The 14,281-nt window shown below is 47.9% G+C and overlaps 1 protein-coding gene across 9 annotated transcripts in view; it reads right to left on the bottom strand.

Annotated features, from left to right (window-relative positions):
• Positions 1 to 1,524: 1,524 nt before the first annotated feature.
• SLC25A37 (solute carrier family 25 member 37) overlaps positions 1,525 to 14,281 on the bottom strand; it is a 46,543-nt gene continuing 33,786 nt past the window's right edge. For 3 of the 9 annotated variants that reach the window (XM_081515469.1, XM_081515447.1, XM_081515480.1), the window contains 3 exons: positions 6,847 to 8,726; positions 6,255 to 6,311; positions 1,525 to 4,396 (listed from right to left, as the gene is read on the bottom strand). In XM_081515469.1, coding sequence (XP_081371595.1) covers positions 3,876 to 4,396; positions 6,255 to 6,297 — 564 coding nt within the window. In that variant the 5' untranslated portion in view covers positions 6,298 to 6,311; positions 6,847 to 8,726 and the 3' untranslated portion in view covers positions 1,525 to 3,875. The remainder of the gene's footprint in view (positions 4,397 to 6,254; positions 6,312 to 6,846; positions 8,727 to 14,281) is intronic. The other 6 variants (XM_081515418.1, XM_081515407.1, XM_081515428.1 and 3 more) reach the window with 3 other exon arrangements.

The raw sequence follows: 14,281 nt of genomic DNA, 5'->3' as shown, positions 1-14,281 counted from the left end.
GAAAGTGAAAGATTACAGCTGCCACCAGTAAATAAAACCACAAGTAAAGAGCTTCTTAAAGAAGCCATGTCAACAGATAACCATGGAATTTTAAACCGTGGATGAGTCATCACATATCCACCCCTTCACAAAAGGGGGCTCACATGTCCCCAAAGTAATGTTACTTTTAGGAGGTAAGGCTAGAGAAATGACTGGGCTTCCCTAGTGCCTCAGAAACTAATGAATCTGCCTGCAACGCAGGAGACCTGGGTTTGATCTTTGGATCAGGAAGATCCTGGAGAAGGGAATGGCAACTCCCTCTGGTATTCTTGCCTGGAGAATTCCATGGACAGAGGAACCTGGTGGGCTCTAAGGTTCATGTGGTCACAAAGACTTGGACATGACTGAGTGACTAACACTTCCACAAGAGAAATGACTAAGCTTGGAAGTATTCTCAAATTTTATTAATGTATCGGAAAGTCCAAGTTTTTAAACAATGTATCTGATCTGGGATCCCTGGCAAAGCTTCCTTCCCACTAGAATACCAGGAGAGCCCAGGTGCTCTATAAATCATTTAACTCCCCTTTTAAAAGTTTATTGAATTTGTTACAAGATTGTTTCTGCTTTACCTTTTGGTTTTTTGGCCATGAGACATGCGGGATCTTAACTCACCAACCGGGGATCAAACCTGCACTCCCTGCACTGGAAGGCAGTCTTAACCATCAAGGAACCATCAGGGAAGTCCCCAGTCATTTAACTTGATTGATATCCAGTGTGCTTCCAGATTTGACTTTCATGAACAAGCCTGGGATGGGCATTTTTGAGTACTTGTCCAACTATTGCCTTAGATGGCTATTGGAATATTGTCAGGAACATTAGAACGGCACTCGGAGGGAAAGCAGCAGAACCTGGTGGAGGTGGGATTTAGAAAGGAATCAGAAGCCCCAGGAGTGGCACAGTTGGTAACGAATCTGCCTGCAATGCAGGAGACGAAAGAGACGCAGGTTCAACCCCTGGGTTGGGAAGATCCCCTAGAGAAGGGCATGGCAATCCATTTCAGCATTATTGCGTGGAGGATCCCATGGACAGAGGAGCCTGGTAGGCTACAGTACATAGGGTCGCAAAGAGTCAGACACGACTAAAGTGACTTACAACACGCCCAGAGGGAAGAAGGAAGAGAGAGAGCCAGAGAAGACAGGCATGAACGTACCAGGCAGGAGGGTTGGGCATCACAGGCACCATCAGCCTCTCACCCTCGTGGTCCCACAAAGATAGAAGAGCTGCCACTTTTCCCAGCAGAGCTGAGCAAAACCCAAGGAGGCTCCCAGCCATGCCCTGGGCCTCTCACGTGACCATCCCTGGGCTGGCCAAGGCGGCCACCTGCTTCAGTTTTGATAAGTAGGCTGAAGGGTACTCTGCATCTAAGCCATAGATCCTGGTCCTTAATGCACGAGACTGCAGGAGGCACAAGCGCCATGAGTTAGGTTCCTTTTCTCCATCCACTTCCCTCTCATGTCCACATCCCTACCACAGAACCCACGACACTTCAAAGATCAAGGCTTTATTTTCCACAGCTCCAGTGTCACAACTGTAGCAGCACATCAGAAACATCCCCACACAGAAACACATATTTCTCCCCTTCTTCCGTGAGTTGGCGATGACTTGAGAGGCAGAAACCATGATATTTACGACAGGCATTTAAGAAACGACACTGGCCCACCACGGTAACATACACCATGCATCTCGCAGGTTAAGCAGCAGCAGTACATTTGTATTCAACAGGCACACTCATCCTTAAGAAACAAGGAATATTCTACAGCACGGTGGTGTATCTGAAGTGGACAAGGAAGGGAGGCTGGATAATTATTTCAGAATTCGACCTGGTCTTTCTTCCATTTGCCAAACGTTAACACTAACAGAGGGTGTGTTTAGGGGTATGTTTAGTGAGACTTAAACACTTCCCCCAGCAGCTTGATCTCCGTAGGCATTTTGCATCCCTGAGTGGGACAGAAGCTTGTTGCAAGAGACTTCCACTGGGGAGATGGGGGTGGGGGCTACTTCTGAGAGGGGACAGGTCAGCAGCCAAACCTCCCAGCCCAGGAGAAGACCCTGTTCATTGGGCATGTGTGGAAGCTGTCTGACATGGGTCTCTGCTGTCTGTAACCTGCAAACTATTCTGGGAGGCACAGTGTGCAAGGTCTCAAGATGCTAATGTCCCAGGACCACCCGAGTTCTTCCTGAGAATGAGAGCAGCCCAAGGAGCCCGGGTCGGAGCCCGGGTCTGAGCCCGGTGACAATGCACAACACGGACCCTGCCTGAGGCAAAGGGCCAAAGGTCAAGGTCAGGACCAGGCTGGGTCAGAATGAAAACACACACTTGCTTCCTACTCATTTTAAAAGAAAACTGCGAAGCCACTGGGTCTCAGAGAGAGGCCTGGGAAGGCGTGGCTGAAGGAAACAGGCTTGCATTTGCTCCCAGGGATAATCTGGCTCAGATGTGCCATTTCAGAAAACAAGGCGGCATGTCCCCAGGTGGCATGTACCACACGAGGTTGAAGATGTTTCAAGAGGCATCCTGACTGTGCACGAGGGCCCAGGTCCTTTCAGCAGCTGCTAGGGGGACCTGGGCGGTGAGAGGCTCTTTAAGGGATACATTCGTGATGGGCAGGGGAAACAGATAAATGTAGATACACTGCCTGTGTTTCTTAAAATCCCTAAAACTGCACAGGGAAACACAGATCAGGACTGAGTCCAACACACACACAGACAAGAATACCTGAAGTGCCTGGGTTAAAAGGTGGATGGAGAATGAAGTCCCAAGGATCAAGGTAGGATTGATCCCATTTGCCTGCCCAACAAGTAGCCAAGCACTGGCATTTCAAGGGCTCTAAGTGCTAGCCCTGAGAGGCATACGTTCACGTCACCCACAAGGGAAGGAAACGGTTTTAGTAAGACCAGCCACCCTAATTCCACTGGGGGCCACTGTGCTCCAGCATGAGCCATGCTTGCCGCCCAGTATGTGTGTGTGTGGCGGGGGGTGAGCTCATAGCTAGAGGAAAAGCCCCAGGGTCAGATCTTTGGTCCTGGAATTTCCAGCAAAAGACAAAGGGAAAAGGCACAGGACGGTGACTGATTGAATAAGGATAAAAAAACAAGTAGCTAAAAGTATTATTACTGTTTTTTTTCAACGTACCTTTTTCCTCTATGAAAAGAGAAATTCAAAATATAAACCTCAAACTTATTTTACATTCAAGTGGAACTTCCATGGGGAGCTCAACACAATTTTAGGCCACATGGAGCAATGTACTACTTTGGTGCCCTGTGACTTAACCTAATGGAAAAATTCAGCCCTCTTACTATTTTTTTTTAAACAGCTTTATATTCCCAGCTGTAACACTTGCTTGTACACACGCACAGGCACTCACTCAAATTCAAAAACTTCTACATAGAAAAATAAAGGATAAACATTATCCATCTATTTTATACTGTGTACTGGAACTTTTATATACATAACTTTTTTTTTCCTCTTTAATGTTTTCAGTCACTGCACACATTCTTCCCTCCTGTGTGATCTATGGACGATTCAAGGGGAGGAGATGCTACACTGAAGGAAAAGCTACATCGCTCTCAGAGGGGAGGAAGAGAAATAGCAATTTCTCACTCCCCTGCCGGTCTTGCCCCCACCTGCTATCACCTGGTATGTCCTGGCGGGTGGCCATCAGGTAAGCGGCTGTCCTGTCCTCTCCTCCTTCTAAGGGGTCAGGGCGTGCGGAAGGCCCCTCCTGCCAACCCCGTGCCCCAATAATCTCAGTGTGAGGGCAGGGGAATGGGCGCAGGCAGGGAGAAAGCCTTTGCACAATCAAAGACGCTGGCGTCGCTTCCCACAGCCCGTTCCTTTAGTAGGGAGTTCGATTCTCCAGCTTGTGCTTGGTGAGGAAGTACTTGAAGAACTCATAGACAGACCAGGAGATGGCGGTAGATGGCATCTGGTAGATGACCCGGGCCTGCACACCTTTGAAGTACCCGGGCAGGCCATTGAGCTGGTACACCGTCCGGAAGGCATTGGCCATGCCCGACAGCCGGCCGCTGATGTTGGCCAGGTTGAGAGCCATGTTCTCCTGAGTGTTGAGGAGGGTCTTACAGACGTCCAGGGGGGTGGTGGCGGCGGCGGCCAGGGCCCCGGCCAGCCCACCTGAGATGATATGGGACTGCGGGTTATAGCCCCGGTAGGGGTTGATCTGCTCTTGCAGGAACTCGTAGGTGATGAAGTGGATGGACTGGAAGGGAATGTTCATGGTCAGCTGCGTGGTGTAACTCCGATAGAAGGCCCCCAAGCCCTCCGTCCCCCACACTGTCCGGATGCAGCTGAGGGCCGACCGGTGCGGCGAGTTGTACATCTGCATGCGTTGCTTCACGACTGTGGTCGGGCCGCAGGGGGGTTGGGTTTGGCCCCACCCCGGGTCGGAGTGAGATGGGAAGCCAAGCCATAAAGAGAAACAAGCAAGTTTAGACACGGGTAACAGGGCATGGACAGCTAGCACACACACCCAGCCCCAGCCCCAGAAACCACCAGGGGGCCAGCTCCGGGCCATCCCGGTTTCAACACATGCCTCTGGGACCCAGTGCCAGGAGCCAGGAGGTGGCTCTTTCTTGATGTTTCTCCTGCCTGACTCTTGGTTCAGGTGGCCCCCACACCAGGCAGCCACTTCAGATTCCCCGAGCTGATCCCCCAGGTCCTGGCTGCCTTGGGCATCACACATGCCGGGGATCTCAATCCTGCCTCCTGGCTCCTTTGCCCTCCTCTGTCCCACTCTGTCTACTGGACTCATGGCCCGCCTTTTATTCTCAGTGGTCTCTATCCCGCTGATAGCGTTTTTAGCTTCTGGGTCTCAGTGCTCTTGGAAGAGACACTCGAATGATGTTAGCCCAAGTTCGATGACAAACTCCAATGAGGACTCAGGCTTTGTTAATACAAAAGTAACTGGTGGTTCAAAGGACAAATACTGTGGTCCCTTAGGCTTAGAATTTTAATTGTCTCCAAGCACTGCAAGATAAACACATACAGTGTGCTTTAATTCTAAAGGAATAAAGTCCTTAAATAGATAAAATGTCAAGGAGAAAAGGGGAGAGTTGAACTTCATTTTTTGTTAATCTCCTGAAAAAAAAAATTGAAATAAAACTCTTGCCCAGTTGACATGGGCTAACTAACTGGTCATTGACTCAAACACCTTAAAGCCACAGAAGCAGCAGCCCACCTCCACATCTGACCCCTCTCGTCCTGGAAGGTCAGAACATGTTTCCTGTCTGATGGGGCATGGGAGGCAGCTGAAAGCAGATAAATTGTAACCTTAAAAGACAAAACCAAACTTACAAGACTTAAGATGTTGCACTTTTTAATCTCTGATTCTCCCTTCTGGCAAGGGACCATTTTCAGATGAGGAAGGAAGCAGGAGAGAGGCCCACATCTTACAGAGCGACTAACCCAGCTAAACTATGCTCGGCACCAGGTCCAAAAACCCCTCCTTACTCAGACCCGAGCTGGCTAAGGATATGAGGCTATAGAAAAAGGCAACAGAACTCATCTGCACAGCTAAGAATTGTTTTATAATGCCCCTACAATTCGAAGGGGGAAAAAAAAGGTAACGTAAGAGGAGACAGCTACAATAAAGTGGCCAAATGTTAATTTATGAATTAGAATGATGCATACATGGTAGGGGGGAGGGGTTCACCATACTCTTCTCCCTATATGTGCCTTTTGGAACTTTCCTGTAATAATTTCAAATGTCTTCTAAAAAAGCAAATTGAACATAACCCCTAATGGATGACCTCTGACAAGTTTCTTCTAAATCTGTCTACGGTTGGTGAACAAGGGCCAGCAGGGTGTGTGTTTGTGTGTGTGCATGTGAGCACACACAGGTTTCAGAGTAGTGCAACAGCATACAAAAGAACTGCCAGGAGAACTTGTTAAGCAGCTCTACTGACTTAGTAGGTCTGGAGTGGTATCTGCGAATCAGCATTTTAACACGCTCCCAGGAGGCACAGATGCTACTGGTCCACAGATCCCACCCTGAGAAGCTCTGTTTAAGCGAACAGGAATCCCAGAGCTTAAACGCTCACATCCCTTCTCAAGGCCTTTGAGAACATGGTCAAGAATTCTGCGTATTCTGACTGGGGGCCAGGAGTCCCTTTGCCCAACCTTCTGCCCCACCCCCAACTTCTGCTCCTGCCCCTCTGCACAGGCCCTGCTGCCTCTCCCTGGGACCATGAAACATTACCTTCTGCTGGATTCATGACTGCGTCGTGAAGCAGGGTGGCCATGCTCCCAGCTATCCCTGTAAAACAAACTCCAGAAAATTACCCTCTGTGACCGGGGCTTCTCAGGAAGTTCCTGGAACCTAAAGTCAGACAGAACCCTGGACCTGGCTTTCTAAGAAGCAAAACTTACTACCCATCCACCCAGGTGAGCACCAACTCTTGAAACCTTAAATCGATCATGGAAAATCCTGGATAAAAATGGGGAAGGTAACACAGACACCGTTACTCACATTTCAATTCAGCAGAAACCTCATTTTCCCTAGGAAAAGGCTAGACCTGCCAATAGGGGTTGTTACTGGAAACCACACTTTGGTGGCTTTTTCCACCGCTGAAATTTTAATTCTTTCTCATACCCTGGCCTTTGCCTATAGATTAACTCACTCTGCCTTTAAATTGGGGCAATCAAAGGGGATGTCATGTATACAAGCAGAGGGGCTTCCCAGGTGGCTCAGTGGTAAAGAATTCATCTGCAATGCAGGAGACACCAGTTAGATCCCTGGGTCGGGAATATCCCCTAGAGAAGGAAAGAGCAACCCACTCCAGTATTCTTGCCTGGAGAATCCCATGGGAAGAGGAGACTGGTGAGCTACAGTCCATGGAGTCACAGAGTGGGACATGATTTACCAATTAAACAACAATGACATACACACAGGGAGGGGGAAAAAAAGAGACAGCTTTAAGAAAATTCCTTAATAAAATCCAGGCTTTTTTTTTGTTAAAGCAAATGGCCAAGGGGAAAGGGCTCAGAAGACCTGCCAATGGCAGATTACCCGGGTTAGTTTGCAAAGCGATGACATTTCTCAGGGATGACCATGTCTCATGTCTTAGGGACAACCAAGCCCAGGTCTCCTCTGGCCTGGCTTCAAAAACCAGATTCTGGCCTGGAATTTTGCTTTTGACACTGGGTTTCCTCTCGCTGTAGGTCACACTGCCCAATAATCAAGACAACCGTTGGAAAGTGGGAGAAATGAGGGACACAGGCTAAAGCTTCAGAAATGCTTATGTAACCCCCTCCCTCCTCCACACACACGTAGGATCATCTGCAGAAAGATCAGAATGCAACCAGAGCACACCACAGTGAAGTGGTAATTGCGCTGGGCAGACCTCGACATAAACATAAACTCGCCTCCAAGGGGTCCAGGCGCCAAGGAGCTAAAGAGGCAGTTTTAGCAAAAGCGGGGCCCTGAGACCATGAATTTGGAGATATCAAGACTGCAGATCTTGGTGATTGTTTGGACAAATGGAAGTAGGGGCCAATTTTTAAAAAGCAAAATAAATGTCTGCAAACCAGTCAGATGGAGTCATTTTTACCAAGGTTTGCTGATGGGAAGGATGCTTTGGAGAAGGTCCTAAAAAAAGTTGCTCTGCCAGTTACATCTACCTCTCCGCTGCTGAAAAATAAGTTTGTTAAAGACTCCTGGTGCCACCAGCCAGAGCTGCACTCCAGACCCAAACAGAAACCAACCAGAACCAAACCCACAGGAGCCGAACCCAGTAAGCCGAGCCTACATAACAGTTGCCTGTGGCCAACTCACTCCCCCTTCCGCCCCACCACCCTCCTGGCTCCCTCAGAACAAAAGAAAACTATTTCAGCCCTTGCTTCCAGAGAGATGCAACAAACGGAAGAGACTGGGGGCGAAATTCCCAGATCCCCCGAAGTTTAGGAGGGAAAGGTCCTTTGCGCAGGAGCAAATCCTTCGTCAGCCATAAAACTTCTTGACCTTGTAAAGCTTAGTTAGATCTTGACGCTGTAGAGACCTGTTGGGTCAGTTTTTAAATAGTCTCAAAGAAGAAGCTGTCCACATAACTTTTTTTTTGGAATCCAGCATTCAAAAGTTTTGTTCCTATTCAGGGTCCTAGATCAGATCCTAGATCTGATCATTAATTGCTTTTGAATGTTTAAAAAAAAAAAAAGCAAAAAGGCAAAACCCACTCAACAATGAAACACCTCTGTCACTGATTCTCCCCAGGCTTCAGAAAGCGAAGGAGGGGAAAGAAAAAAAAAGCGTGCGTGCATGTGTGTGTGTCTGTGTGGGTGTGTGCGCGTGTGTCTGGGTGTGTGTGCACACACATAAGTCCTTGGTTCGTAAGCAAGCGTGGCGGAGATGAGGCGTCAGGCAGCTGGGTCACAGGGAGGAGAACCCTGGGGAAGGGTCTGTTGAAGGAGAGACCTTTCTAACTCCAGACAAACGCTTGCAAATACCGTTGGCTAGGTGGCTGTTCCCCTGGTGGTGGAAAACGGCATTTAAAGTCCTTTTCATGTTTTCATAGCAGGCAAAATACATGGCGTGGGCTGGCCCCGCGCCCATCATCATCACGTTGAGGCCTCGCAAGGGTCTCCAGAAGCCTTCAGTCTGTATGATTTTCTTGAGGGCTCCGTAGACACTTGTGTAATGGGCTTTGGGATCTGGATTCAGACTCTGCATTCGTGTCTGGGGGAGGGTGACAAAAGAAAAGAGAGGGATTAATGAAGCTGGTCAGCAGGGAAAGGAAGATCTAGGGAGAGAGGGAGAGAAAAACAGGTCGTTTTTTATAGTTTCACAGGATTTCTGAGTGAAGATAACTTTTATTCTTCTCCTTCCTGGAGTAATCCCCTACCCCCACACACACATACACATGCATTCACACACACCCACATACACACACTCACATGGATTTCATTATATCCAGCAAAGCGGGTAAAAGATGAGGGGCAGGATTTGGAGTAGAAAGATGTGCCCAGACACTGGCAAGCTGTGTGAGTGTATGCATGCCAAGCTACTTCAGTTGTGTCTGACTCTTTGTGACCCCATGGACTGTAGCCCACCAGGCTTCTCTGTCCACGGGATCCTCCAGGCAAGAATACTAGAGTAGGTTCCCATGCCCGCCTCCAGGCAAGCTGTGTGACTTCTGAGGAATCCCTTAACCTCTCTGGGCCTTGGGAGCCTCAGTGAAAAAAACAAGGCTGCTGCAAGCATCAGATGAAACAATGGGTCTGAAAACTCTTAAGAAACTCAGCGCTGTTAGTCGCTTGGTCATGTCCAACTCTTTGCAACTCCATGGACTGTAGCCCGCCAGGTTCCTCTGTCCATGGGATTTCCCAGATAAGAATACTGGAGTGGGTAGCCATTTCCTTCTCCAGGGGATCTTCCTGATTCAGGGATTAAACCCTGGTCCCCTGCATTGTGGGCATATGCTTTACCATCTGAGCCACCAGGGAAGGTGGCGATAAACTCAGAGACCTAGTCAAATAGAAGTATTATTATTATCCAAGGGTTCCCTCTTGGTTCTCAAGACTTCTGTGTCCTACTTATCTGAGTCCTCTGTGCTGTTAAAAGTTCCTGTTCAGCCTCAACCATAAATCTCCTTGGAATCCTCCATCCCTCTCCCCCTCATCTTCTCTAAATACTTTTTACATTTCATCATTACAAGTTAGCACTGAAATATATGGTCATGTTCTTAACACATTAAAGACCGGGGGATTTTTGCAAAAACTAATGCCTGTGGAGTGAATACATGTTATAACATCAACTCATCCCTGAGTCCCCAGCTGGTCTGTCCCACTGATGTTATACTTGCCAGTCTCCACAATCATGTGAACCAACTCTCTCTCACATCACACTGGTCAATAATGTGTTAATTTTTCCCTAAGTATAGTCTTGCCTCCTGGAGGCAGAGACCAGCCTTCCCCATCTCTGTCATCCCCATCACACCCCCCAAACACTTGAGTAGGTGTGATGGTTAATCTTATATGTCAACAACCTGACAAGGCCATACATAGTACTCAGGCTGGCTCCAACTACAGTCAAACATGCTGCTGTGAAGCAACATTTTATGGATGAGATTAACATCACTTTATAGATGAGATTAACATTTGAAGTCAGTAAACTCTGAGTAAAGCAGATTACCTGCCACTGCATAGGTGGGCTCCACTCAATCAGGTGAAGGCCTGAAGAGGGTAAAAAGACCAAACCCTGTTGTCCCCCAGGAAGAAAGAATTTTGCTTCTAATCTTTGGTTATGACATCAACACATCCCTGAGTCCCCAGCTGGCCTGTCCCACTGATTTTGTACTTGCCAGTCTCCACAATCATGTGAACCAACTCTCTTTCACACACATGCACACACACACACACACACACGCACACACACACACACACACATATACCCTATTGGCTCTGTTTCTCTGAAGAGCTCTGACCAGTATAGCAGGTAAGAAATATTTATGGACAAAGATCACTGGCTCAGTCCTGCAAAAGCAGCATTCCCCCAAACACACGCACAGTCTAGACTAGAGCGTCTCCAAACTTTGGTAGGAATACCCTTCAACCTCCAGACAAAATCATACAGAAACTAATATATAAAACAGAAGAGCCTCTCTGATTGTAAATGAAACAAAATGTTCTGTGCCTTCCTCTCACTCCCCAAAGCCGAAATCCCCCCACCAGGAACCCCGGGGCTCAAAGGAACAATGTGAAGACCAAACTGGTGGTCATTTTCAGACATAGGACTTTGCCAGCTAGTAAAACCACAAAGAAAATGGGCACACCGTAGGCAAATTTTCATTTTGCCAAGAAAGGATATAAACATACTAGCAATATAAGCAACAGGCACCACTGCCTGTTTTATAATCATTTCCTAAAAGAGAGAACTTTTTTTTCTGGCTGTGCTGCATGGCCTGAGGGATCTTAGATCCCCGACCAGGGATTGAACCCTTGCCCCCTCCAGTGGAAGTGCAAAGTTGTAACCACTGGACTGCTAGGAAAGTCCCAAGACAATTTTAATGCTTCAAAAAAAAAAACAGTCAAGACTACTTCTGATTACCAAATTGGTCTTTAAGTTAAATTTAGCTTTAATAAATACTAGTTCCCTCTCCTTTTTATCTACCACAGACTAGTGAAAATGCCCCTGAACTAATCAGAAGAAGCCACCAGACACTTGGGCCCCACATTCCCAAGGTAGAATGGACGGGGTCAGCGCCCCTGTATCTTTTTAACTGAGTTTTCACTCCAACTCATTTCAAAAGGCTTCCCAGGTGGCGCAGTTGGTAAAGAATCTGCCTGACTATGCAGGAGACCCAAGTTCAATCCCGGAGTTGGAAAGATCCCCTGGAGAAGGAAATGGCAACCCACTCCAGTATTCTTGCCTGAGAAATCCCATGGACAGAGGAGCCTCACGGGCTACAGTCCATGGGGCCACAAAGAGTCAGCCATGACTGAGCTTACACACACACATGCAATAATGGAGGACACACTATAAACAAAGAAGACAAAAGGAAGAAGTGGAGAGTATGCCAACCAGGGGGGTAGCTGACTCAAAACCCAGGCTTTGCTCTAAAGTGCACTGCTGGCGGGAGCCAATAATGTATTTGAAATGCAAAGTGCCATCCTTGGAAGAGGAAGAAATGGTGTTTCAGGGACAGCAGAGGTTCTCTAGCATTCAATTCTAAAGGATATTTGAAATTTCTCAAGTTTTACAGCAAATGAAGCTTCCTACTTCCCGTGGCCTTTTCTGATCACTGCTCTGATAAAAACCAGGAGCCTGAGGCAGGAGGTGGTACAACCAGGTGGCCCAGAAGGCAAGCTCTGCTATCAGACAGAACTGATCTAATCACTTATGGTGTGACCCTGGACAAGACAGATAACCTCTCTAAGCCTCAGCTTCCTCTTTCTAGAGCATGGCTGAGAAAATTAAATGCCTATTCCTATCCTTCTGGCTAATGACAATAAGGGATTGGTTCAAGAGGCTAAGTAATATGGTTCTTGTACATTGACTTCCAGAATGTTCCATGGAGTTCCAGCAAGTTCCATGGAGACAGGGTTGTGTCTGAGTCACAGCACACTCTAATGCCTATTATAGTGTCTAATCATGGGGTGCGTCCATGCTAAGTCACTTCAGTTTTATATATATACACATTTAGTTGTCACTATATAAACTAATACATAGTTTAGTCACTAAGTTGTGTCCAACTCTTTGTGACCCCATGGACTGTTGCCCACCAGGCTCCTCTGTCCGTGGGATTCTCCAGGCAAAAATACTGGAGTGAGTTGCCATTTCCTTCTCCAGGGGATCTTCTCAAACTAGGGATCAAACCCCTAGTACCTGCATTAGCAGGTTGGTTCTTTACCACTAGCACCACCTGTGGGGGTAGGGGGACAATAAATATTTGTTAAATGTATGGATAAGCAAACAAACACACCCGCAACTTCAGATACCAAGGAAAGTAAAGCAGTACTATGTCTCTTACCGCCCCTAAATACAAGCACACTTTCCCGGCATTACCTGTCCCTCCCATCACCCTTTATATCTAGAGCTTTCCTCATTGATGAAAAGTCCTCTTTGGCTGCATTTCTCAAGCCCATACTGTCAGCCTCTGAACCACAAGGAAGCAGAAGCAGCCTGTCCCTGGGGACCTAGCTGGAGCCTGTCAATAAGAAGTGGCTCCTGCCATGCCCACTCCCAGAGGAGAGACCCACCTTGGGGAAGGCGTGTAGCAGCGGCCCAAGCCTCCTCCCTCACGATTTCTAGCCTGAGTGGCAAGACTAGCCTACGGAGGATGGCCTTTCTCAGTCCCAGTAGACCCTGGCAAGCAAGGGTGGGGCCCTGTGAGAAGACACACAGCACCGCAGCGAGGAGCCAAAAGAAGGGATCCTGGTTCTCGAGGGCTCCAACAAGGCCAGTGGCCTTGGCTGTGGCATCTATCTCTCTGGTTCCCAGAGTCTTCAACTGGAAAATGAAGGGGAGGATCAGAACAGTGGCTAATTATCAAAATCACCTGGGAAATGTCTAAAAATATCTGGGCATCACCCCAACATGAATTGATCCAAACTTTTTTTTTAATTGAAGTGTAGTTGATTTACAATGTGAGGTTAGTTTCAGGTGTGCAACAAGGTGATCAGTTTCATATATATATACACACACATACATATATATATGTGTGTGTGTGTGTGTGTTTAGTCACTTAGTCGTGTCTGACTCTTTGCAACCCCGTGGACTATAGTCTACCAGGCTCCTCCGTCCCTGTGATTTCCCAGGCAAGAATACTGGAGTAGGTTGCCATTTCCTTCTCCAGGGAATCTTTCTGACCATGGATCAAAACAGCATCTCCTGCATTGGCAGGTGGGTTCAACCATCCTCCTATAAAAGGCCAGCTGGGTGTCTGCACACTCATCGGACTTCTCTGTCCTCAGGTGCTGGACTACTCAAGGAGAGGCCACATTCAATAAGCTATGCCCAGAACAGAAGCAAGTGGCCCGTGAGCACTGAAGACCCAGGGAAGCCCCCTCAGCCCATGTCAACCCCCACAGCCAGGCTTGAGTCCAGTGCCTCCTAAGTCCTGTGGCAATTTCACTTCTCCAATCTGCCTGCAGGGGGTACCCACTTGGTGTCAGGCACCAGGAGACAGGAAATAAATGGGCAAAGTACCAGATAAGGGAAGAATGACAAGGATTGTCAGGAGTTCAGAGGAGAGAGAGGAGAAGGCAATGGCACCCCACTCCAGTACTCTTGCCTGGAAAATGCCATGGACAGAGGAGCCTGGTAGGCTGCAGTCCATGGGGTTGCAAAGAGTCGGACACGACTGAGCGACTTCACTTTCACTTTTCACTTTTCACTTTCATGCATTGGAGAAGGAAATGGCAACCCACTCCAGTATTCTTGCCTGGAGAATCCCAGGGACGGAGGAGCCTGGTGGGCTGCCATCTATGGGGTTGCACAGAGTTGGACACGACTGAAGCGACTTAGCAGCAGCAGCAGCAGAGGAGAGAGCAGGAGTCACCATCTGTACCATTTACATAAATAAGGTCAGGAGAGCAGTCTCAGAAGAGAGACTGAGAGAAGCTCAAGGTGAGCAGAGGAGAGTGAGGTGGCAGAGAATGAAGCCAGAGAGGAGATAGATAATCAATGTAGCTTTCTTTTTTTCTTTTTCTGTCACTCTGCCTATAAAATGTACAAATGAGGGCACGGCATTTTCTATCTACCTGTTGGCCAGAGAAGGAGAAAAAGTTAGG

The sequence above is a fragment of the Giraffa tippelskirchi genome, chromosome 1, assembly GCF_054371585.1.
Source record: "Giraffa tippelskirchi isolate mGirTip1 chromosome 1, T2T-mGirTip1v1.2.pri, whole genome shotgun sequence".
Taxonomy (NCBI): Eukaryota; Metazoa; Chordata; class Mammalia; order Artiodactyla; family Giraffidae; genus Giraffa; species Giraffa tippelskirchi.
The sequence above is the reverse complement of the archived record's forward strand: the minus strand, read 5'-3'. Positions and strand labels throughout refer to the sequence as shown.